This window comes from Taudactylus pleione, unplaced genomic scaffold (assembly GCF_031769625.1).
Source record: "Taudactylus pleione unplaced genomic scaffold, aTauple2 ptg000073l, whole genome shotgun sequence".
Taxonomy (NCBI): domain Eukaryota; kingdom Metazoa; phylum Chordata; class Amphibia; order Anura; family Myobatrachidae; genus Taudactylus; species Taudactylus pleione.
The window spans coordinates 3,224,823-3,250,467 of record NW_028284475.1 but is presented as its reverse complement, the minus strand read 5'-3'; the positions used below and the strand labels follow the sequence as shown (position 1 = coordinate 3,250,467).

General features: G+C 38.3%; 2 protein-coding genes across 3 annotated transcripts; both read right to left on the bottom strand.

Annotated features, from left to right (window-relative positions):
• Positions 1 to 2,788: 2,788 nt before the first annotated feature.
• LOC148532536 (angiopoietin-related protein 5-like) lies at positions 2,789 to 8,839 on the bottom strand. Of its 2 annotated transcripts, XM_088467707.1 has the most exons (6): positions 8,771 to 8,839; positions 7,831 to 7,855; positions 6,721 to 6,812; positions 4,734 to 4,854; positions 4,292 to 4,477; positions 2,789 to 3,090 (listed from the first exon to the last, which is right to left on the bottom strand). In XM_088467707.1, the coding sequence occupies exons 1-6, from the start codon at positions 8,837 to 8,839 to the stop codon at positions 2,789 to 2,791; spliced, it is 795 nt and encodes a 264-aa protein (XP_088323833.1). The 2 variants fall into 2 exon arrangements, with proteins under 2 accessions (XP_088323833.1, XP_088323832.1); XM_088467706.1 differs by lacking the exon at positions 7,831 to 7,855 and having other exon boundaries at positions 6,721 to 6,836; positions 8,767 to 8,839.
• A 10,399-nt stretch (positions 8,840 to 19,238) lies between these two features.
• LOC148532535 (angiopoietin-related protein 5-like) lies at positions 19,239 to 23,285 on the bottom strand. Its single transcript, XM_088467705.1, has 7 exons — positions 23,265 to 23,285; positions 22,845 to 22,917; positions 22,442 to 22,466; positions 22,162 to 22,253; positions 20,395 to 20,515; positions 19,637 to 19,822; positions 19,239 to 19,540 (listed from the first exon to the last, which is right to left on the bottom strand). The coding sequence occupies exons 2-7, from the start codon at positions 22,905 to 22,907 to the stop codon at positions 19,239 to 19,241; spliced, it is 789 nt and encodes a 262-aa protein (XP_088323831.1). The 5' UTR covers positions 22,908 to 22,917; positions 23,265 to 23,285.
• Between the last annotated feature and the right edge of the window lie 2,360 nt (positions 23,286 to 25,645).

Sequence of the window (25,645 nt, the reverse complement as noted above, 5' to 3'; positions counted from 1 at the left end):
ATAAACCCATTTCAGTCTGTTTATTTTGGAATTTCCCTTTTTCTCGCTCATAGCAGATATGACTGACTTGCTATTTTTCAGAACTGAACCCAAGTAACGGTGACTTCACCAATGTTACCTTACTTCTAAGGTGGTGGAACATATACCTTGCCACCTGGAGCAGGATCCCCTCCTTAGCACTCCTGGGATGGGGCAGTGATGAGGAGATTCTGCTAACACATAGAGGCAGATGAAGACTTGCAGAGGCTCATGAAGGGACGGGGCAGGAGGTTTATATGTTACCAACTCAGGATCACAGATTTTGTGAATGGCTCTCCACAGCAAACCTGCCTACGCACCACTACATATGGTAACCAGATTCATATTCTGTTGCCTCTGGGAGTTATGCTACTGCTTCCAATGGCCTCCCCAGGATTGCTTCCATAGTTGTAATTCTTCAGGAGGTACTTTAGGATTAAAAGTGGGAAACACAGTGGTCGTGATAGCAGCATGAGCAAACATGAATAGTCATTTGAGGTAACAGCTATGCTAATGATTTGTGTGAACATTTAAGCATGTTGGAGTGATGCAGAAGATGAAGTAATGCAGCAGATATAAAGTAAAGCAGTACAGGAAGTAATGCAGCAGATATAAAGTAAAGCAGTACAGGAAGTGATGCAGCAGATATAAAGTGAAGCAGTACAGGAAGTGATGCAGCAGATATAAAGTAAAGCAGTACAGGAAGTGATGTAGCAGATATAAAGTAAAGCAGTACAGGAAGTGATGCAGCAGATATAAAGTGAAGCAGTACAGGAAGTGATGCAGCAGATATAAAGTGAAGCAGTACAGGGAGTGATGCAGAAGATAAAGTAATGTAGCAGATATAAAGTACAGCAGTACAGGGAGTGATGCAGAAGAGAGATTAATGTGGCAGAAATAAAGCAGAGCAGTACAGAGAGTGATGCAGGAAATAAAGCAAAGCAGTACAGGGAGTGATGCAGCAGATAAAAGTGATGCAGGAAATAAAACAAAGCAGTACAGGGAGTGATGCAGCAGATAAAAGTGATGCAGGAAATAAAACAAAGCAGTACAGGGAGTGATGCAGCAGATAAAGCAAAGCAGTACAGGGAGTGATGCAGCAGATAAAAGTGATGCAGAAAATAAAGTGAAGCAGTACAGTGAGTGATGCAGCAGATAAAGCAGAGCAGTACAGGGAGTGATGCAGCAGATAAAGCAGAGCAGTACAGGGAGTGATGCAGCAGATAAAGCAGAGCAGTACAGGGAGTGATGCAGCAGATAAAAGTGATGCAGGAAATAAAACAAAGCAGTACAGGGAGTGATGCAGCAGATAAAAGTGATGCAGGAAATAAAACAAAGCAGTACAGGGAGTGATGCAGCAGATAAAAGTGATGCAGAAAATAAAGTGGAGCAGTACAGGGAGTGATGCAGCAGATAAAAGTGATGCAGGAAATAAAACAAAGCAGTACAGGGAGTGATGCAGCAGATAAAAGTGATGCAGAAAATAAAGTGAAGCAGTATAGGGAGTGATGCAGCAGATAAAAGTGATGCAGAAAATAAAGTGAAGCAGTATAGGGATTGATGCAGCAGATAAAAGTGATACAGAAAATAAAGTGAAGCAGTATAGGGAGTGATGCAGCAGATAAAGCAGAGCAGTACAGGGATTGATGCAACAGATAAAAGTGATACAGGAAATAAAGCAGAGCAGTACAGGGAGTGATGCAGCAGATAAAAGCGATACAGGAAATAAAGCAAAGCAGTACAGGGAGTGATGCAGCAGGTAGAAAGTGATGCATCAGGGAGAGAGATGTGGCAGAGAGAAAATGAAGCGGCAGAGGGAATGTGAAGTCACAGGAAGTGATTCTGGAGGGATAAAGTAAACAGCAGAGGGAGTGATGCAGTAGAGAACACTGATAGAGCGTACTAGCTCTGGAATAGTATGTCTAAGAAGACCTTCTTTATAAAGGCACAATATTGGCATCAGCCTTGACTCCTGGAGGAAATGAGAGGGGGTGAAAGTAAGGTATGGGAAGAACTGATGGAGGGATAAGCCTGTATTTCTACAACCTAAATGTAACAACTACCCTGACACACATTAAAGATTTATCTTGTTCTCTTGTTGAACAGAGCCCAGATTCCATACTTCAACTGTAGGTTCTTGACTTTTACTGTAATCCTGTACTACTACTTACCAAATAGAATCATAGGCAAAACCAACAAAAATGCTGACATAAGCTTGAGAACAATAATGCTTAATATTTCCAACCCACCCTTTTTGTCTCCCACCTCCCCTCTATACCCTAACCATAGTATTGTTAAAAATAAAACTCTTCTTGTTTTGTCAGTAGTGATTTTATTGTGTATATCCAGTTTCGTAAGTTACAAAAAATTACAAAAAGTAATAAGGAAAAGACAAAGTTAACAAAAACTTTTACAAGTTATACATATATAATTCTATAAAGTCTGCTCCGTCTCCAATATGCATGCGCAGTGGGAACCAGGACATGCATTGCCCATCCAACGGCTCACACTGCTAGGGAGATGAGACAGACGTAGGAGGTGGAGAACCGGCTATTGGGTAAGTATGGGGGTAGGATGGAGCTGAGGGGTTGGTGGTGCCTTACAGAGGAGCAGTGATGGGATGGAGTGGGACTAAGCCGCAGCCAGAACAGGGGGGGGGGGATGGGGAATGGGGAGGCAGACTGAGGTGACCCTACCAGGTTTCGTTACTAGTACATATATTATGATATAAGGCTATCTACAGAAATATTTATAGCAGTACATTTTGTAGCTAATTGTAAATCAGATACATCTTGCTGAATTTCAGAGACTCGTTGGGCTTCCATGTCGGCCAAGACACTGAAGACGCCCAGTATTTATTCCTTGGTGGACCGCGCCATTCACCATTCAGATTTGCTGACCCGCAGGCATTAAACCACCAGCCAGAATTCTGCTGGTGACTGCAGCTCAGATACAAGAGGTCACCGACATGGCACATGGGATGGCATTTGTCATGGGGGCGGTCCTGAGTGCTGAAATAGCTGCCGTGCTGATTGGTCTTTTTACGTCCAACATCCCCAGAGAGGGCATTTCCTGCAATGAAGAAGAATAATAATAATAATACATTTCTTATCAAATCCTAGTACATTAGTATTATAGCTTTAGTGACTTTATCCTCCAGTCCTGTGTCCAGGATGTAGTCAAAATGTCGACAATCACAATGGTGACATTCATAACGTCAGCATTTTCAGAATGTCGATATGTGAAATGTTGAAATTATAAGAATGTAAACATTAGGGTTAGGATGCAGCGGAGGTAGGTTAGTGCTAGGCTGCGGGGGGAGGTTAGTGCTAGGCTGCGGGGGGAGGTTAGGGTTAGGCTGCGGGGGGAGGTTAGTGCTAGGCTGCGGGGGGAGGTTAGTGCTAGGCTGCGGAGGGAGGTTAGGGTTAGGCTGCAGGGGGAGGTTAGTGCTAGGCTGCGGGGGGAGGTTAGGGTTAGGCTGCGGGGGGAGGTTAGGGTCAGGCTGCAGGATGATTGGGCTGCGAAAGGGTTAGGATTAGGCTGCAGGGAGAGGTTAGGGTTATGCTGCAGGGAGAGGTTAGGGTTATGCTGCGGGGGGAGGTTAGGGTTAGGCTGCGGGAGGAGGTTAGGGTTAGCTGCAGGAGAGTCAGGTTGGCCTGCATGTTCAGGCGATGACAGATGCCGACAATGACCAGCGGGAGCGCGCATCGCTGGTTGTTGCCGGCATATTCACTGCACAATTAATGAACGTTTGAATGATAACGATGTCGTAGTCGTTCAATCAGTCATTTTTATCGTGTAGTGGATATGCACCTTTAGGGTCAGGCTGCAGGATGGTTAGGGATAGGCTGCGGGGGGAGGTTAGGGTTAGACTGTGGGGGGAGGTTAGGGATAGGCTGCGGGGGAGGTTAGGGTTAGGATGTGGGAGGGTTAGGCTGTGGGGGAAGGTTAGGTTTAGGCAGTAGAAGGCGGGTTAGTGATAGGAAAGAATTACCGTAATGCTGAGGGACCACAGCTCTGACCCGGAAGTCACAGTCTCATGACTGCAGGGACACAGAGGCCGCACTGGAGCCATCAGGTGTAGGTAAGTCACAGCTGGGCCACCAGAGACAATACGTCGACATTCTATCATGTTGATATTTTATCACTGTCTACATGATGAATGTTCGACATGACAATTGTCGACATATACCACACACCCTGTATTCTTACTTTTTCCACATATTGTTAAGTTGTATCACCCAGGAAGAATAGTTACTCTCTGGCCACTTACCGGCTGTGCCTGAGTAGTTTCCTGCTGAGAGCCGGTAGAAGACCTTTGCACCCCCAACACTGAAGGGACTGTACTCTGCATAAGCTTCATTGTCTGCAAAGTCCCCCATGCTGATGTGTAGCGTTCCAGGTCTGTGCTCCTGGTGTGTCAGGTGATAAAGGTATTTGAGTCCCAGCCAGTGTTCACCTACAGCAACAGAACATTAATAAATAAGGGATGCAAACAAACACTATGGAGAAAATATATGAAAGCTGTTCTACACAGTCTGCTTGTCAGGTCAACACCTTCAGCCAATGATCATAACTGTCCCTTAGGTGCATAAATAGATAGAACTGTCACATATAATACTATGTACTCTTCTTACACTAAATCAATTCTTTGTATGGATAATGTGTCAATGCAAACATGTCATATATAGGTGACGTTGTTACAAGCCATTTACCCCCAAGACTCCCAAATCCATTCTCATAGTCAGCCCACATTTGCTCAAAGGATAACCCATCCTCTCCATTGTGTCTCTGTATAAGGGTCCGACCATCAGTCGCTGTCATTTCACAGAACACCTGCAGGGGGAGCAGAATATTTTATTTATATTTATCCTTATAATTATATATTTTAACAGTTGGGACAGATATTAACTATTCACACACACACGATCTATACATACAGTATATAAGACATTTACATAGTATATATCCTGTGACAGAATAAATAACTGTCAGCAAAGCGAAATCATAACTGAATACGAGTAAAAAACGTTCTTTGTTAAACATGTAAACAAAATGAATAATATATTCCCTTATGTATCCCGTACAATGCAGGGTGCAGATTGTAATGGCATACATACAAACAGAGATGACTATTGAAGAATTTGTTTCTGTGTTCAAGCATTAACACACAGGCCATTGAGACACACACGGACCCCAGATACTATAGGGAGTGTGGCTAAATCTGCTAGGCATTGCCACGCCCACGCCACCTCTAGTGGTACAGATGAGCGCGCACAGTCGTGAAGAGAGAAGTATGTTCTGCAACAGGTACATGTTTCCCCCCCTTTTTGTATAACTGGCTTTAAAATCTATGTCCAGCTTCTCCAGAGGAGGGTTTTTTTTCTCCTCCTTCTACTTGTAGAAGTCATCCATACACCCTCTAAGGAAGACATGTATTGGCTTTTTATTCTCTCTTAGGGGGAGGTGTATCCAGATTTGGAGAGAGGTCAAGTGAAGAACTTGCCCAAAGCAACCAATCAGCTTCTGTCATTTATCTAGTACAGTTTTTGAAATGATTGGTTGCTTTGCACAACTACTTGTGGCTTGGTACATCTCCCCTCTAATGTCTCCACCAATTATTATCTGAATCGGTGGAAAGCACAAAACTGAAGTCACTGGGCAGAATTCTCTCCAGCCCCTATCGCGCCCGATGGAGCTATTCTATTCTTGCTCCTGTCGGGCGCGATCAGCTGCCAAGCGCTACATTTCAGCTCGCAGCCCCTGGGGGATGAGAGCTGAAATGTGCGAAAAGTGATGTTTGGGCGCCCAAACATCACTTTTCGCGATCGCGCCCAGCACTTTGATCGGGTTTAGCTGCTTTACGCGGCTAAACCTGACCTCTATGGGCGCGATCAGCGTGAAATTCTGGCACAATTGAATAGCGGCCCGCGATCTCCTGTCACTTTAGACGGGAGATGCGGGCCGCGAAATCAATTGAATTCCGCCCACTGTGTGGACGACCACAAAACGGCTAAGTGAGGGGGGAAATGTTTGAGGCAGTGTGGGAAGATACAGGCATACTGTACTTTGTAAATGCCTTATAGCATATTTAGGCATGGTGGTCTAAATTATAGAATCCAGCAAGCCTTAATTGCCTCCATAATCCAAACATATATATACTGTATATCGGCACCTCTTTGCAATCCTTCAAACGGGCTCTCAAGACCCACTACTTCATCAAAGCCTTCCAGCTATCATTCTAACTCCCTGCTACATGCTCTTTCCTCCCCATCTACCACATCTGTGTCACCCCTGTTTGTCTTCCCCTCCCTTTTAGAATGTAAGCTCTTACGAGCAGGGCCTTCTACCCTCTTGTACTTCTCCCTACTTTAGTTTCATCTACCTCTTACTGACCACTATGGCACCTAGCACTTGGTTGCTTATGCTCTGTTGCAATCTGGGTGTTATGGTCGCTAATGTAGCAATATATATTATCCATGTCCTGGTCCTGTATTGTATTGTTCTGTAAGTCGCTTGTCTACAATTTGCTTATGTACTTTGTAAGGCGCTGCGGAACACTTGTGGCGCCATATAAATAAATTATTATAATAATATATGTGTGTGTTTGTGTGTGTATTGATTATTTCTGTCAATTTAGTGTAATGATTTCCCTGTAAACCACAGTCATGACCCTCACACAGGCTTTGTGGATTGTCTCACCTGAAAAGTGGCAACGTAACCTTCTGGTTTCACTGTGTAGATTCCACTGGTTGAGGTTGTGTTTCTCTTCCAGATATCTGAACAGTCGTATCCTGCGGAAAAAAGTAACAGTATTTCTCCCAATGGGGTTTTTTCCCAGACGAGTACAGTGTCTACTGATCGAAAATGAATGTAATTTTATGTTTAAATTCATTTAATACAGGTGCTTTTGATATATAGATAGATAGATAGATAGTTAGATAGCTATGGGATATATAGATAGATAGATATGAGATGGATAGACAGACATGAGATAAATAGATATGATAGAATAGAATAGATAGATATGAAATGGATAGATAAATAGAAAGAGAAATATATTGATATATGAGATACTACAGTACCTGGGATACCAGGTGTTGATAATAGAGATAGATAAATAGATAGATATGAGAGATATATAAACAGATATGAGATAGAGAGATAGATATATAGACATATATGAGAAAGAAAGTTTTGAGATTGATATATAGATAGATATGGTATAGATATGAAATTGATATCTATGTCATATATATCCATATTAGGTGTGAGAAGGCACATATCCACAACACGATATAAATGGATTGTTCAATCGTTCATTAATCGTGCAGTGAATATGGCGGCAACGACCTCTGATGCGCGCTCCCACTGGTCGTTGTCGGCATTTGTCATTGCCTGAACATACTGCCCAACCTGACGATATTGTCAGGTTGTGCATGTTTGGGGATGAGGGAGGATGCCTGCACCGAACGACATATTCAGTGTGGGCACATTATCCACTGCACAGTATAATGAATGATAACGATGTTGTTATCGTTCAATCGTTCTTTCATCGTGTAGTGGATAGATATTATATATATATATTTATATATATATATATATATACATATTGTAGATAGATATGAGGTTGATAGATATGGGATAGATACAGTAGATAGATATTAGATACATATATATTAGATAAATATATATGCTATAGATGGATGATAAGTTTAAAAATAACTTTGCCAGAAATTTACAAGTAAATAGTACTACAAGTCTACAAGACTTGCAAATTGATAGTATGCAATATATATATATATATGTTACCTTTTGCAGTCTCTATTCCTTCACTCTGTTAAATTAGAAACAGTATAGATTATTCTACTTACATGACTCTCATGTATTTATATATCTATCATAAACTGACAATAATTTAGCCATTTTATAAATCTTTTATTTTGCTCACATTTAAATCAAAACTGTACATAACTGATTTATGCTTTCTAATGGCAAACTGTAATGTTTTTCCACCCATTAATATATTTAATAAAGACAAATTAAAGAAAAAAATAAAAATGATGCGGACAAAAATAGTTTTATGCTAATTAATTAATTAACGATAGAAGCACCAATTATATTACAAATGTGTGGTACTACATGTGGCAGCATGGATACACTTTTGTATTATTTAATATGGCCTTAATTTACAGAAACATTATTCTATTCATATTTTTAAAATGTTTTTACTTATAATAATAATAATAATAATAATAATAATAATAATGATAATAATAATAAATTAATACAATTATTATGGCCCATCACAATATTTACTATTTGTGGGGGCCCCTTAGTTGAGTACTAAGCAGGAACACAATAATAGGTGTGATTAATGTGGTTCTTTATTATATTCTGCCCAGACAGATAGCATAATTAAGCTAGATGAACCGGCAAGTTTTCCTGGCAATTTTAAAGCACAAAATCAGAGCGGCTATTTGTATCCAGTGGTGAGTGATTCTGGTGGATTTCTGTAAACTTTGCCTCTAGTCACCAAAAATAGTAAGCCTTTAAAAATTGGATACTATTAGCTTCCCTCTGTTGACTCTGATGTTCTACAATGTAGATATTAGAAAATGCCAATAGTGATGGTACAAATTAAAAATGCTGAAACATAGCTGAATGTGCGACTATATATAATGTACAACATAATCATATCTTGTATTTTCATCAAATAGGATGAACAATTGTAGATAAAAACTGTACTTACCTGTGATATAATTTGATGCCACTGTATACATAGCAGTAACATACATCTGTATAGATTGATTCTTGTCATTGTTATATACCTAAAAAATGTTTATGAATATTGCATATGTTTATAATTGTAAAAATGTTTATGAATATTAATTGCATATGTTTATAATTGTATTTTATTTATCATAGTTATATTTTATCTCTGCACAACCAAATTTAATCAATGGTTTGCTGTTTAACTACAAATTAGGCCAACATAAGATTTACTTGCATTATCCTTTATATCAATATATTGTAAAACATCATAGAAAAGTTGTATTAAAATTAATCCTCAATCTTACAATAATTTCAGCTTTTTAAACAAATTTTAATTTTAAAATCTGTTTAACAATTTTATAAAATAACATGTTGCCAAATTTAGTAAATGAGATAGAGAGAGAGAAAAAGAGAGTTCAAACACATCTAAAATGACTTACTCAAAACCCTGGACAGTTTCACTTCAGTACAAGATACCGTACAATCCCTCAGTGATATCCCATTTTATAGCACCCTCGTATAAGGTGGAGACTAAAACCATCTACAATAGCTATACAGTATAACAGTGCCTCGGGCATACCTCAGTTTCAAGCCTCTTGTCTAATAGTTCACAGCATTAACATAACAATTGGTATGTTGTCACTGTCTGTGATCTTTTCTTTAATAAGAAAACAATTTTACAGCTGTTACATAAAATTCACACCAATATATGGATACAGTCAATTGTGTTTTTTTTTCATTTTATTAGTCAAAAAATATTACTTAAAGTATGTATGTATGTATGTATATGTATATATATAATATTATTTGATTAAACACTTCTGTCTGAAGTACTATCATAACAATGTTACTAATATCTATTATGGTTTATCATGATTTTGATACATCTGTCATTAAAGCTGATATGACTAACAAGCAAATTTACAATTTCTACAATTAACTATACAGTCTGTTAAAGGTTACTTTTAAGAACTCTGTAAAAAACATATTCCTAGTAAAAACATTACAGTAAAAAGCAATATATTTCAAGCCTAAACAAAGTATAGATACTAAGTAATGTACAACAAAAATATGAAAATTCTATTGGTGGTGTTATATTTTACCTTTGACAAATTTCTTTTATTTAGACCAGTGGTTCTCAAACTCGGTCCTCAGAACCCCACACAGATCACATTTTCCAGGTCACTTAGCAGGTGCACAGGTGTAGTCATTACTCACTGACACCTTTTACAACATTCACATGTGGAGCTAATTATTCCACTTGTGATTCTGTGAGCAAACCTGGAAAACATGCACTCTTTGGGGTCCTGAGGACCGAATTTGAGAACCTGTGATTTAGACAAATGTTTTAAATGTTATTTTTAAGTATTGTTTTATCCTACAATATTTTTTGGATGTTTTGGATCTATTTATCAATATGCAGAACAGGTTGAGTCTTCCATATCCAAAATGCTTGGGACCAGGCGTATTATGGATATCAGAATATTCCGTATTTTGGTAAACTGTATTTGCATACCATAATGAAATATCTTAGGAATGGGACCCAAATCTAAACAGAGAATGCATTTATCTTTCATATACACCTTTAACACACAACCTGAAGGTAATTTTATACAATATTTTCAATAATTTTGTGGCTCAAACAAAATTTGTGTACATACATGAAATGAATAGTATTATATAATTTATAAATCCTGATTTACTGAGTGCAGACTTTACTGTCCATGAAAAGCATAAAATTAATCATATTACTATACTAATATGATGTTATTGCTTTAGGATTTATAAAAAATTTACACCAAGGGTTGGAAAACAATGTGGAGAATAAAGACACTTTTTAATCTATGTTTTGCCAGCCTAAGTGTTATGGGGGCCTGATATATAAAGTATTATATTGTAGCAAACATCAGAGAAAGTATAACTAGAAACAGTGGAAAAGAGATGGCAACCCCATTTCAGTCTGTACTTTGGACTCTGTACTGACTGGCTCACTTATTTATTTTTTTAAATAGGATCCATAAAAAACTTTACTCCGCAAAGTTTTTCCAAATGAACTCCCCCTATATTGTGTCCATAGCTGTAATTCTGAAAATTTATTGGGCCTAAAGTCTGGATTTTCTTAAATCAATGGATCAACCTCTTTAAAGATTTAGGGGCCTATTTATCATTGAATATTTGAGGAATAATCCCCGAAAACACCCATTTTTGGGACTTTACTTTAAATATGAAGTATCCCCCGGATGCATGAAGGAGCGGACAGTGGCAGGTGCGGCAGGAGTGGGGATTCAGGTAAGTGTTGCATAGGGGGGACTACTATTGGGGGCACTATATAAAGGGCACTACTGAGGGCACTGCATAGGGGGAGGACTACTACTGGCACTATATAAGGGGCACTACTGAGGACACTGCATAGGGGGACCATTCTAGGGGCACCACTGGGGCACTGCATAATGGGGACCACTACTGGGGGCACTGTATAAGGGGCACTGCATAGAGGGGACCACTACTGGGTGCACTGTATAAGGGGAACAACTGGGAGCACTGCATAGGGGGGACCACTACTGGGGGCACTGCATAGGGGGGGCACTACTAGTCGCACTGTATAAGGGGCACTACTGGGGGCACTGTATAAGTGGCACCACTGCGGGCACTGTATAAGGGTGCATTACTGGGGGCACTGTATAAGGGGCACTGTATAAGGCACTACTACAGGGGGCACTGCTACTGGGAACATTGCATAAGGGGCACTACTACAGTGGGCTTTGCAAGAGGGCCATTTTGAAAGGATTGTTCCCAGAGTGATGAAAAATGGTGGTTTATCATGTTGACATGCCTCCATTTTCCAGTGGCAACGCCCCTTGTGACATGTGACCATGCCTACTTTTTGGACACACACCTTAGGCACACGCACATACTTTGGAGGGGGCTTCATTTTTTAACTTGCCCTGGGCTCCAAATACCCTAGTTACACCACTGGTAAAATGACTTTGTGGAAGGTCAAACTGACAAAACTTGTTATGTTCTTGTGTATAAGATAAAAAGGAGTCAGTGAAAGCAATTGTAGTAAATTTTTATATAGAAACCAAGGAGTGGAAAAACAACACTACCAAGTAGACAGACAAGATTGTTTAATGTTGTCACGCATCTCAGAAGAAACATTTGCAAATGAAGCAGGTGTTATGAAGTTGAATACACAATAATTACAAGTATAATAATTTGCACATAATATAAATAGTTTTCAACTGCTAAAATCTATGGAAGCGTACATTAAGAAAAATGTGTAATCCTTTCAGAGACGACAGACATGCAGTTGAAAGGATTTCTTAAGGCAATTGTTCCATAGTGATATATACAAATTTACAACAGATGAAAACTGACAACAGTCTGATGTGATACTTTTTTGGTGAATTTTCAGCAATGTAATGTTCATTTCAATATTTCTATGTATTAAGACAAGACATGTTTTTTTTTATACCTTCAATACGTAATCTAAAACATATTTGTTATAATATTACAGCCCATTAATAACAATGAGATTAAATTCTAGTAATTTATGATTTTTCAATGCTGCCAAAATAGTTTCAAGCCCACATTTTTCAAAGTGATGCAAAAAAATTATACAAAAATAGTCCGAAATAAGAAATATATACAGTAAAGACTATAATAATTTGTTTGTTTATGATAAAGTAAATAAATAATATTAAATAGGAAAATGTTTAAAGGATGCAGGAAGAAAGGCTTTTACATTTAGATATTTTTTTTATATACTGTAGATTTATATTACTGTAATATTTGTACAAATTAATTTACAGACTTTTCACTTTGCTCTCCTGAGATATTCAGAACATTTTTATTTCAGATTCTCATAATAACACCAAAAGATATTTTTTGAAAACTTATTTGTCCTCTTCTAACATAATCTTTAACATAAAAAAAATTTCTATAATTTTTAGATCCGGATTGGGCATTGTATCGAAACACACAACAAACTCAGGGAAGACCTATGTATTAGTAATAAGCAGATTGCTGTGTGTATTAATATAAACAAAAACACAACCTGGTCCATGATAATTAGTATTTTCATACAGTTAGTTAATAAGCAAGTAAAGGTACCTGTATATGGAGATGGGGCTATGTAACTGTAGTTCAAAAATTTATTTGATTGAGTTGTGTATATTAACATTAATTATGTACCTTTAACAATATGTTTTTAGACAAATTATTCATTTTCAAAGCAAGATAATTCTTTTTTGTGAAAAGTAGTAAGATATTTAATGTGACCAGATTTTATCAATTTTGTCATCTTTTCGTCTCAATGTAAACCATGGGAAAGAATAGTAAAAAGAAATCTGATGAAGACACTTATTCTATGCAAACCGGCTACATACTCAGACAGTTGAAATACAAGTATGTAGAATATTCTACAGACAAGTCTATAGGTCCTCCCTTCGGTTCCCTTTGTGAAACCATTTTCTCAAACTTGCTTTTCTGTTTTGTAATTTACACATAATCAGCACTGCAGACAAATTGAGGGAAGTAGTACAAAATTCCATCCCAAGTAATATAGTAATGTATATGTATTATACAACTATACATTCAAACTAAAAAAAGGGACATATGATGAATCACAAGTCTACTAAATAATAGTAGCAATTAAATATATATTTTTTGACTTTGCAAAATTATTGCAGTGAAAGTTCATTATGTTCTCTTTTAATGGTTGGCATTTATTGTGAGTGCTGCTACAACATAATCATGCTTCGAAATTTTGATTGATGCATTACTAATGTGTTATGTAAAATGTAGCAAATATTATTAATATTAATAATTATAAAGTGCCAGCATATTCATGTAGTAACACATCAGTTTATTATTACAAAGATCACTTTAATCAATGATGCAGTGTTTCCAGCAATCAAGCTACCAAACAGCATAAAATTATATTAAATTTAAATCCAAAGATGTGTTAAATTGCATTATTGCAGATTTATAAAAATAATACGTTAATTAAAAAATAATAAAATGTAGCAGTGTAAACCCACAGACAGTATTTTACCATGTCTTCTGAACTTATACTGTAGACTGCGGGCCTGATTCTGAGTAGCATGGGTCTCTGTATGCGCCCTACACTAGCGAATTTCAGCAAACAGTTCATACATGTGTATCTCATGTACATTTCTGGGAGATTATAGGATGGGCAGTTCTCAGCCATTTCTCTCCTTCCATGAAATTGGCATTTCTTGGTTGCTACAGGGCGGAAAACAATGCTTATGCCCTCAAAAGAACCTTCTCATGGGCATGTAGCCAGAGTTCTTTCCTGTTCTGTGCCATGCACATAGCAAGAAGATGCCCGTTCCAGTGCCGGACTGGCCATCTGGCAAATGCCAAAAGGGCAGACAGGCCTTTTCTGCCCAAAAACCTGGTCAGATGATCTGCTTTGTGTCATGCAGAGAGACCGGGGTTGTGCTATGAGGCCATGCCTCCATGACCACCTACAAACCACAGTGAGACTTGTGCTGCATTACAATGGGTGCATGGGCTGCCTTACAGGTGGTATATGCTGCATTACATAACATGTGCTGCATTACAGGGGGTATATGCTGCATTACAGAGCATATGTGCTGCATTACAGGGGGTATATGCTGCATTACAGTGGAGGGGGTGGGCTGCCATGCAGGGTATATGTTCTGCATTACAGGGGATGGGAAATGAGATGCATTAACCTGGTAGGAGGGAGAGAGTTAGAGGCATCATTTAATATGCTAGAACATTGTTGTGTGCAGCATATTTTTAATGCACTATCACACCGATGGTAAAACATCTGACATTAGTAAGTTCATGGGCTAAAGGGCTGATGTATTGTCCATCTGTGCCGTCTCTTTCTGTGACCATTGCAGAATATATATTTCCATGATATACATTGTGTAATATTTCCATAACATACTGTATTGCCATGTTACACTGTCATGATATACTGTATTGCCATTATAAAATATAATGCCATGATATTATGTATTGTCATGATATGCTGCCATGATAAAACTGTATTGCCATGTTATACTGTCATGATATACTGTATTGCCATTATACAGTATAATGCCATGATATGATGTCATTATAAATTGTATTGCCATGACACACTGCCATGACATACTGTATTGCCATGTTATACTGTCATGATATACTGTATTGCCATTATACAATATAATGCCATGATATAATGTATTGTCATGATATACTGCCATGATAAAACTGTATTGCCATGTTATAGTGTATTGCCATTATACAGTATAATGCCATGATATAATGTCATGATCAACTGTATTGCCATGACACACTGCCATGACATACTGTATTGCCATGTTACACTGTCATGATATACTGTATTGCCATTATAAAATATAATGCCATGATATTATGTATTGTCATGATATGCTGCCATGATAAAACTGTATTGCCATGTTATACTGTCATGATATACTGTATTGTCATTATACTGTATAATGCCATGATATAATGTATTGTCATGATATACTATATTGCCATGATATACTGCAATTATATGCTGTATTGTCATGATATACTGCATTGCCATGATATACGTACTGTACTACCATGATATACTACAATTATATACTGTATTGCCATGATATACTGCATTGCCATGATATACGTACTGTACTGCAATGATATACTGCAATTATATACTGTATTGCCATGATATACTCTACGTACTGTACTGCCATGACATACTACCATGATATACTGTATTGCTATGACATATTGTCATGACATACTGTATTGCTATAACATATTGCCATGAGATACTACCATGATATACTCTATTGCCATTATATAATATATTGCAATGTTATATTGCCTTTAAACACTGCCTTGAGATACTGTATTGCCTTGACACACTGCCAGGATATACTGTATTGCTATGATATAGTGTATTGCCATGATATATTGCCTTGACACACTGCCAGGATATACTGTATAGCTATGATATAATGTATTGCCATGATTTATTGCCTTGACACACTGCCATGATGTACTGTAATGCTATGATATACTGTATAGCCATGATATACTGCCATGATATACTGTAAAGCCATGATATAATGCCATGACATACTGTATAGCCATGATATACTGCCATGATATACTGTATAGCCATGATATACTGCCATGATATACTGTATAGCCATGATATACTGCCATGATTAATTGGCTCCCAACACAAATTAACCCTAGTGTGTAGGTGTGCGCGCATGTGATATGGCATATAGGGCCTGATTCAGACCCACTCGCGAGCGGCTGTCCGCTCGCAAGTGGGTCGATGTTATGGACTGAGCATGCGCACGACGGAGGGAGCTCCGTCGTGCGCATGCGCCAGACGCGACGAGCGAAGGAAAGTCCTTCGCTCGTTGTGTCCGATCAAAGGGGGCGTGCTGTCAATGTTGATTGACAGCACGCCCCCTTTGGTGGGCGTGCCGGGGACGTGCCTCCCTGACGGGGGCGTTCCCACGGGAACGCCTCCCGTCAGAAGCCGGCCCACTGACATCACTAGTGATGTCAGTGGGAGTGATTTTGGCTCTGATAGAGCCAAAATCACTCCGGAGCTTGCGGTTGAAAACCTCAACCGCAGGCTCCGGCTCGCAATTTCGATGGTCGCGATGGTCACGACCATCGCGGCCATCACAATGCACGCTCGTATAGCCTGTGGGTGGTGACCCACAGCTATACGAGCGTCCAGGAGGACGCTCCATTTTCATGGAGCCCGGCCCTCATTCAGAGCGTGCGCTCTGCTCAGAGCGTACGGCTCTGAATGAGGGCCATAGAGTGTAAGCTCCACTGGGGCAGAGACTGATGTGAATGGCCAGATATTCTCTGTAAAGCGCTGCGGAATATGTGTGCACTATATAAATAACTGGTAATAAATAAATTATATACTGTATTGCCATGGTATACTGCCAGGATATACTATATTGCTATGATATAGTGTATTGCCATGATATATTGCCTTGACAGACTGCCAGGATATACTGTATAACTATGATATAATGTATTGCCATGATATATTGCCTTGATACACTGCCATGATGTACTATAATGCTATGATATACTGTATAGCCATTATATACTGCCAGAGCCATAACTAGCCATTTTGGTGCCCTGTGCCAGAAAGAGCATTGGCACCCCCCTCATTTTTCAAAGGGACATAATGCACCCAAAAAAGGGCAATGGCTTCATGGGGAAGGGCCAGGGAAGAGATAGGGGAGGCCAGGAGATGCTGGGGATGAAATAAGAGGAAGCTACAAGCAAGAATGATAATAAACAGAAATGTGACATGCCCAAACAGCGCCCCCTGACCTGTGTTGCCCTGTGCGATGGCACCGACCACACTACTCTACCTACGGCCTGTATACTGCCGTGATATACTGTATAGCAATGATATACTGCCATGACATACTGTATAGCCATGATATACTGCCATGATATACTGTATAGCCATGATATACTGCCATGATATACTGTATAGCCATGATATACTGCCATGATATACTGTATAGCCATGATATACTGTATAGCCATGGTATACTGCCATGATATACTGTATAGCCATGATATACTGTATAGCCATGATATACTGCCATGATATACTGTATAGCCATGATATACTGCCATGATATACTGTATAGCCATGATATACTGTCATGATATACTGTATAGCCATGATATACTGCCATGATATACTGTATAGCCATGATATACTGTATGGCCATGATGTACTGTATGGCCATGATATACTGCCATGATATACTCTATAGCCATGATATACTGCCATGACTGTAAGCAGGGTTCATGATAGTTGTTGTGTGACCCTCGTCCCACATTTAGTTGCTGATGTAAGTTTTGCAGTTTTGTTATTAGAATATGGCTACTGTATCTTATTTGAATATGTTGTTCAAATCTGTGCAGGACACGTAAACTGGGTAGACACTAAGTGATGTGTGTACCCAGCTATGCGGCAGGCTGACATATCAGGTGGCCGGTACACATTACACAATCCGGTGCCCGACCGCCCGATATGTCAGCCGCATCCTGCAGCATGGGGTCATCAGTCACATTGTCAGGTTGAGCTGCATGTATTGACGACCTGACAATGCGATTGATGACCAAATGGGAGCGGGCATGGCCCGATGTACTGCGTACACATTTGCCGACTTTAACGTGCAGATAGGGCGTTATTGGGGGTACAAAGGTCAATAAGGTGATTCACAAGAGACCGTGGCTTCAGCATATTTCACAAATGTAACCACCCCAACTAATATGTATTATTCATACAGTAATTGAGGCAATCCCCCCCCTCCTATTGCTAATAAAAGTAGGGTATTAATGTATGTGCTCTGGGGAGACACCTCCCCTAAATTCAAGGAGACAGAGGTAATATTCATGCTACACGTTAGCCCTTTGTGACTGGAGCCAATATGGATGGATGGTGTCCAGTAGCCATGTCTATCATTCTGGGTCTCTTATTAGGCTAATGGGTTTCCCCGGGGATCGTTGAAGTTGATGCATTGAATAGAAACCATAGCTAAATATATCTTTTATATATCTTCTGAGTATATAAACCTGATTTAGAGGCGCACACAGTCACCGCCATGGCTAATATATCTCAATTATTTCGGAAATGAGTCACAAACGCGGAATGTGTGTAATATACTTTTATTGTGCTAGATTAGCGGGAACAATTTATTTGTATAGATAATATTCATTCTTTCATTTCTTAACACGTCTATTACATTAATAATTCCACTTCCACACACTGAAGACCCCCTTAGGCTAATTATATGTTTCATAAGAAATTAATAAAGTAATTGAACTGCAAAAAATACTCCTTTATCCCTGACACCACCCCCACCCAACATTAATAACGAAGTGAATATAGTAACCGATGCAGTCAGTGACCGTGCGCGTCTCAGCCCTTGCTCAGTCGGACGCACAGATGAACTCCGGGGAAGGGGCTTTGTAGTGGAATTTCATAAAGGTCCAAATGGCCGACCGCCAATAGATTATAAACTGATATAGTATCCTAGTGTTTGTGTTTCTGTGTGTTTTAATAATTACAGTCATCCAGTTATTAGAGACACAAATTATTCAAAATTAAAGTTTAAATCTAGCTACAGTGATAGAAAGGTTACTAGGTAGTAAGTGTAGACCACTCCTCAGTGTTGTATCTCTCTACATTAGTTACTAAAGCTGTTATATTGTATCTGTTCTAGAATACTTTATTCAGGGATCTGCTGAATTTGTCCCAATACGTGAATCTTGAGAAGATGATATAAAATTAATTTAAATTAAATGCTATCCAACTTACATTCCCAAACCCCTGACTTCTATCTACTACTGAGAAGTATTTATGAACATATTTTTTCTTACTAATTATAAATCAGATACATCTTGCTGAATTTCAGGGACTCGTTGGGCTTCCATGTTGGCCAAGACAGTGAAGACTCCCAGCCATAAATATCTGGTGGACCGTGCCATTCACCATTCAGGTTTGCCGTTCCGCAGGCGTTAAACCACCAGCCAGCATTGTTATAGGAACTGCAGCTTGGAAACATCATGTCATCGACCAAGCACATTGGATTGCATTTGTCATGGGGGCGGTCCTGAGTGCTGAAATAGCTGCCACGCTGATTGGTCGCTTTAGTTCTAATATTCCCACGGAAACCATCTCCTACAATGAGGAATATAACCATGCATTTGTTAATGAATCCTGATATATTAATTGTTACATTGTATCACCCAGAGGGAATATTATCTGGCCACTTACCGGCTGTGCCCGAGTATTTTCCTGCTGAGAGCTTGTAGAAGACTTTTGCAGCCCCAATGGTGAAAGGACTGTACTCTGCGTAAGCTTCATTGTTGGTAAAGTCCCCCATGCTGATGTGCAATGTGCCAGGTCTGGATGCTTGATGTGTCAGTTGATAAATGTATTTGAGTCCCAGCCAGTGTTCACCTTCAGTAACAACACATCATTCAGATACATGAATCATTTATTTAACTACTTTGCAGCTAATGTATTAAAGCGGTTCTCTAGATAAAAATATCAGTATCTGGTTGGCTGATGGGTCACACCTTCTTATCCACAGTTATCTGTAGGACAATGCTCATAAATGTTCCTCATGTATAATAGAGAGAGCTGTCACATATTATGCTGAGTGCTCCACCTGTTACAGTAAACCCGTCATAACTTCTTGCATGGGTACTTTGAAACCAAAAATGTCAAATAAAAGTTAAATTGCAAGCCGTTTGGGTGTGGTACAAAATGTCAACAATCTGAATGTCGACAGTCGGTATGTCGACAGCATTTATCATGCATTTAAGCCCTAACTGCAGCCTAACCCTAACAGCAGCCTAATGCTAACTGCAGCCTAACCCTAACCTTTACTCTAACATGTCCTGTCGACATTCATGATGTTGACATTAAGACACTACCGACATTACGTCATGTTTACATTCTATTTGGCGACATTCAGACTTTGTCAGCATTCTAGTGTCTACATTTTCGACTATATACCGGCCACTTACCTCCAAGACTTCCAAATCCATTTTCATAGTTAGCCCACATTTGGTCAAAGGATAACCCATTCTCTCCATTGTGTTTCTGTATTAGAGTCCAACCTCTGGTCATTGTCATTTCACAGAAGACCTGCAGGGGGAGCAGATTATTTCTTTAATTTCATATATTAACAGTTGGGACTGATATTGGCTATTATATAAATACACTCATAGGTAGGTAGAAAGATAGATATTTTCCAATGGTGACAAAACAAATGTCGTGACATGAGTGTGCGCATGCACATTAGACTACACACTTTGACTCAAGGACACTTTCCGGTTGAGGTCCCCACACAACCCTCACGCCTGCTTCACTCCCATATAGCTTCTGATGTAACAAACTCCAGACCCCAACTTACAGTCACAGTAGTGGGGCATCTATAAATGGTGGCGGTTGAGGCACGCGATAGGGCAGAGAAGCAGCTGACAGACATGGAGGCTATTGTGAGTACAGGGGTGCATCTAGGGGTCCAAGCGCCCCTGGCAAACTAAGGGAGTGGTGCCCCCCTCCAATGATTCAATGATTGCTCCCACAGGAAATAAAATAACACACACTGATTCACAGCCACAAAAATAAATAAAAACAAACATTAATTCCCCCCAAGCCCCTACAGAAGACTAAGTGACCTCACCTGCTGGGCTGTCACAGATAGCTGCAGAGCTAATTGCAGGAGACCAGCCTCCAGTCGCTTCAGAAAGTCCAGACCAGTGAGTGTATCCCTCCAGAGAGTCCAGACCAGGCCAGTGGGTTGCAAGTTGGTCCCACTCCCTCCTTCAGCACCTCATCACCATCCTCAGCCCCTCATCACTGTCCTCAGCCCCTCATCACTGTCCTCAGCCCCTCATCACTGTCTTCATCCCCTCATCACCATCCTCAGACCCTCATTACCTCCCTCAGCCACTCATCACCTCCATCAGCCACTCATCACCCCCATCAGCCTCTAATCACCATCCTCAGTCCCCATCACCTTCCTCAGACCACATCACCTTCCTCAGTCAGCATACAGCCCCATCACCTTCCTCAGCCATCGCCTATCACCTTCCTCAACCCCCATGACCTTCCTCAGCCCTCCTGACCTTCCTCAGCCCCATCACCTCCCTCAGCCCCCATCACCTCCCTCAGCCCCCATCACCTTCCTCAGCCCACAACACCTTCCTCAGCCCACAACACCTTCCTCAGTTCACAGCCACATCACCTTCCTCAGCCAGCCCCATCACCTACCTCAGCCCAATCACCTACCTCAGTCCACAGCCACATCACCTTCCTCAGCCAGCCCCCATCACCTTCCTTAGCCCCCATTATATTTATATATAATGCTCCTGACTGATGGAAAAATTACCTTTATCCACAAGACTTAATCTCTTTCCAGATGTTTAATTCTACAAATACTGTATGTAATCTGTGTGTGTACTAATATATATATATATATATATATATATATATAAAGTCCAGTATTAGTCCACACTCACGTCTGAAAATCCAATTGCTGGGGTAGCCACCCAAAAGGGATCACCTGTATCCCTGCATACAAAAAATGAACAAAGGGGATGCTGTAAAAATTTTTTTAAAAAGATGAAATAAAAACTCATTTTAGAAGACTGGTGAGTGCACCCCCTTTGTTCATTTTTTATATATATATATATATATATATATATATAATTTTAATCCATTTAGTGTAACAATTTCCCTACATATCACTGTTGTGGTTCTCACACAGGCTTTGTGTATTGTCTCACCTTAAAAGAGGCACTAGTACCATTTGGTTTTATTGTGTAGATTCCACTTGTTGTTGTTTTGTTTCTTTTCCAGATATCTGAACAGTCATATCCTATGGAACAAGGTAAAATCCCAAATGTATTTTTTTTTTCTAGTGTGCAAGGTCATACAGTAGCTGTAAATATTGATTGCAAAACTTATGGAATGTTTAGCATTCTGGAAATTGTAGCTTCTAAATCATAGATAGAAAGATAGACACACACACATATATATATATATATATATATATATATATCTTACCTTGTGCTTTCTGTATACCTGCAGCCTGTCAATTGAAAAAAACCAGTATGCATTATTCTCAATTGGTGACTTTCCTATCTATCAGCTAGCTATTATACAATAACAGAAATTCAGCCATTATATAAGTCTATCTTTAATTTGGTGCATAGTAATATTAAACCTGAACATAACTTTAAAATATTTCTATCAGGCAGATATTTTTTTAATTAATATATTTAATAAATACAAATCAAGACAATAAAAACATTGGTTCTGTTGTTGTTAGTCTATCTAGATTAAAAGGTATAAATAGTGATGGTGCAAATTTTACATTTGAATGTGCTGTATCCATAAACAATAAATTATAACTATGTCCTCAGTTTTAACTAAATATGGAAAATACTCTGAAATAAACTTTACTTACCATAATTTGCTGGTAATATAGACTTAGCAGTAAAATACTTATGTATAGGTTGATCTTTGTCATTTTTATATACCTAGAGAAAATGTTACCAATATTATTTGCATAAATGTATATTTTATCTCTACACATTCAAATACAAGAAGATATTTTAATATTTAAGAACAAATTAGGTTAAAATAAGAATTTAAAACTTTATATACTTTATTCTATATAATGACATTTCTTGTAAAACATTAAAATGATCATCAGTTGTCACTGAAACTTCTACATTGTTGCATTTTAAATACATATATTTCCATTTTAAATTCTCTTTCTCAAATATAATATGATAGAATAGTATATTTCCAAATTGTGTACATATTGCAGAAACATAGAAAGAGAGAGAGATAAAAATGGCCAAACACTACCAAAATTACTTACTCAATAGCTTCGATACTCTGAACAGCTTTACTTCAGTACAAGGTATGTAAAACCCCTCACAGCTATCCCTTTATATACAGCAGCACAATGTTATAGGGTGGAGACTAAAGCCACTTAGTTAGATAACATCATGCCTAGACACACCTCAATCACAAACCTCTTATCTAATAGGTTACAACATTAACTTAACAAAGGAAATCTTGTCACTGTATGTGATCTTTTCTTTAATTATAATATCATTCTACCCATGTTACCTAATCTGTATACCAATATTTTAATAAACTATACAACTAATGATGATTGTTTTGTTTTTTCAATATTTTTTAAATAATTACATTTATATATTTAATTATACATTTTTATCTGGCAGTTGTAAAGTGCTATCATTTTCATTACATTTTCTTAAATAATTGTATTCATTTATTTGTATTATAGAGTGTTAATATTTTAATAAGCCTACCAGTAAAGCTGATAGCACTATCATACAAATGCACATTATCCATAAATAATTATTCAATTTAGTAGAAGTTACTTCTAAAAACACATTCAAATCACATATTTAATAAAACAGATTTACATAGGGGGTGGAAAACTATGAAGAGAATAAAAAATGCTTTAGATCTAAAAATAACCAAGGTTATCATAGCCTATGTTTTGCCATCTTTAGAAAATATGGAAGTTATTTATCTAAAAAATTAAGTTAAACACATCTTAAGAGACAGCTAGTCTGGACCACACTTTCTTTTTTAATTAGATCCAATATCCTTGGAGTAGGATAGATACCATCTCTGACAGACCATTTGGTGTTTCTAACAGATTTATGTTGCTTTAACCTCCACTCCCTTCCCACCCACAACATTTTTTCACATTTCTTCTGTTCCCTTGCACTTAATCGTCAGGGTGGATAAACAACAATTAATATTTAATCTACTAAAAAGAGGTAGGAAATATATAATCAGTATATAAAATGCCATACTTAAGGCAGCCATAATAACCATACACCTCACTACTGTGTATTCTTGCACCTCTGACAAAATCCTACTAAAAATCCACACAGCTTTCATCTTCAAACCAGATGTGCACAACCCATGGATTGCCACCCTAAGCATCATCACAAAGTCTGCTTTTGGTGCCCCTTGAATATAAGATATACAGTACAATACATAATGATGTACTGTATAAACAGTAGATATACATATAACAGAGGATGAAGTATCCATTGTTATTACATCGTATGGGATCATATTTGAATGTAGTGAGCTTTGTGTAATGAAATGGCTTAAAATGTAAACAATTTTAACTGCATCAATGGGGTAATTAATAAGTTACTGTAGATTCATATATCCCAATAAGCAATCATTTTTAGAAATGAATGTGCATATACACGTGGTGATGATGTGACTGTCTCCTTAATAAAACAGTTTTACCTAAACTCTATATTAAACAGCGCTAAAATATAAAATCATTTTATTTGGGTGATCTCTATATCAGCAATGCCTACAATCTATTGTAGAATGCATACATAGATTAGGGCCAAGTTTTTAAAAATCAATTAACCTACTAGTGGGTCTTTGGACCAAGGGAGAAACTGGAGCACCTGGATGAAGCCCATGCAAACACTAAAAGGACATCCAACCTATATATAACTGTGTGATCAATGCAAAACTATAATCAGCTAGTGCAAAATGCTAAATTATAATGTTATATTTTTATTAATGATAGTTATATTTAGATCTACATAATGGTGGCTGTATTTCAAGAAGCTATCTACAGTTATTGTGGTTGTAGAATGACTTTGTGGAAGGTCAGACTGTGCCAAAACCTGTTATTTTTTTTTTTGGTGTTCAGGACAACCTGGGAAACAAAGTAAATACATAGGAGTTAGTGAAGGCTATTGTTGGGAATGTACACTTACTTAAAAACCAAGGAGATGAAAAACAACACTACCAAGTAAAAAAACAAAAGTATGTAATTTTCCATCGGCTTTGTCTTCCAACTCAGAGGAATCATTTGCAATTGAAGAAGGTTTTTAGAAGTGAAGCAAGCAATAATTATGGTTTGCAAATTATAACAACATGTATAGATTTCTGACAATTTACAAAATATATGTTACATTGTGTTCAATATATTTATTTGTTTAGACATGATTAATTGATCTTCATAGCTTCAACATGTAATGTAGAACATACAGTGCCTTGCAAAAGTATTCACCCTCCTTTGCATTTATCATGTGTTGTTGCCTCACAACCTGGAATTACAATGGATTGTGTGAAGGTGTGCATCATTTCATTCACAGAATATGCCTACAACTGTGAAGTTGTGTTTTTTTATATTGTGAATCAAACAACATTTAGGACAACATAACAGAAAACTTCAGCGTG

Coding starts and splice junctions, on each gene's coding strand:
- LOC148532536 (XM_088467706.1), bottom strand. CDS start 8,839: ATGACAAGAATCAATCTATACAGATGTATGTTACTGCTATGTATACAG. Junction 6,837..8,766: donor TCAAATTATATCACAGGTAA/GTACAGTTTTTA, acceptor CCCCATTGGGAG/AAATACTGTTACTTTTTTCC. Junction 3,091..4,291: donor AAACTACTCAGGCACAGCCG/GTAAGTGGCCAG, acceptor TCTTCATTGCAG/GAAATGCCCTCTCTGGGGAT.
- LOC148532535 (XM_088467705.1), bottom strand. CDS start 22,907: ATGACAAAGATCAACCTATACATAAGTATTTTACTGCTAAGTCTATAT. Junction 22,254..22,441: donor AGGTATACAGAAAGCACAAG/GTAAGATATATA, acceptor CTTGTTCCATAG/GATATGACTGTTCAGATATC. Junction 19,823..20,394: donor TGGATTTGGAAGTCTTGGAG/GTAAGTGGCCGG, acceptor TTGTTACTGAAG/GTGAACACTGGCTGGGACTC.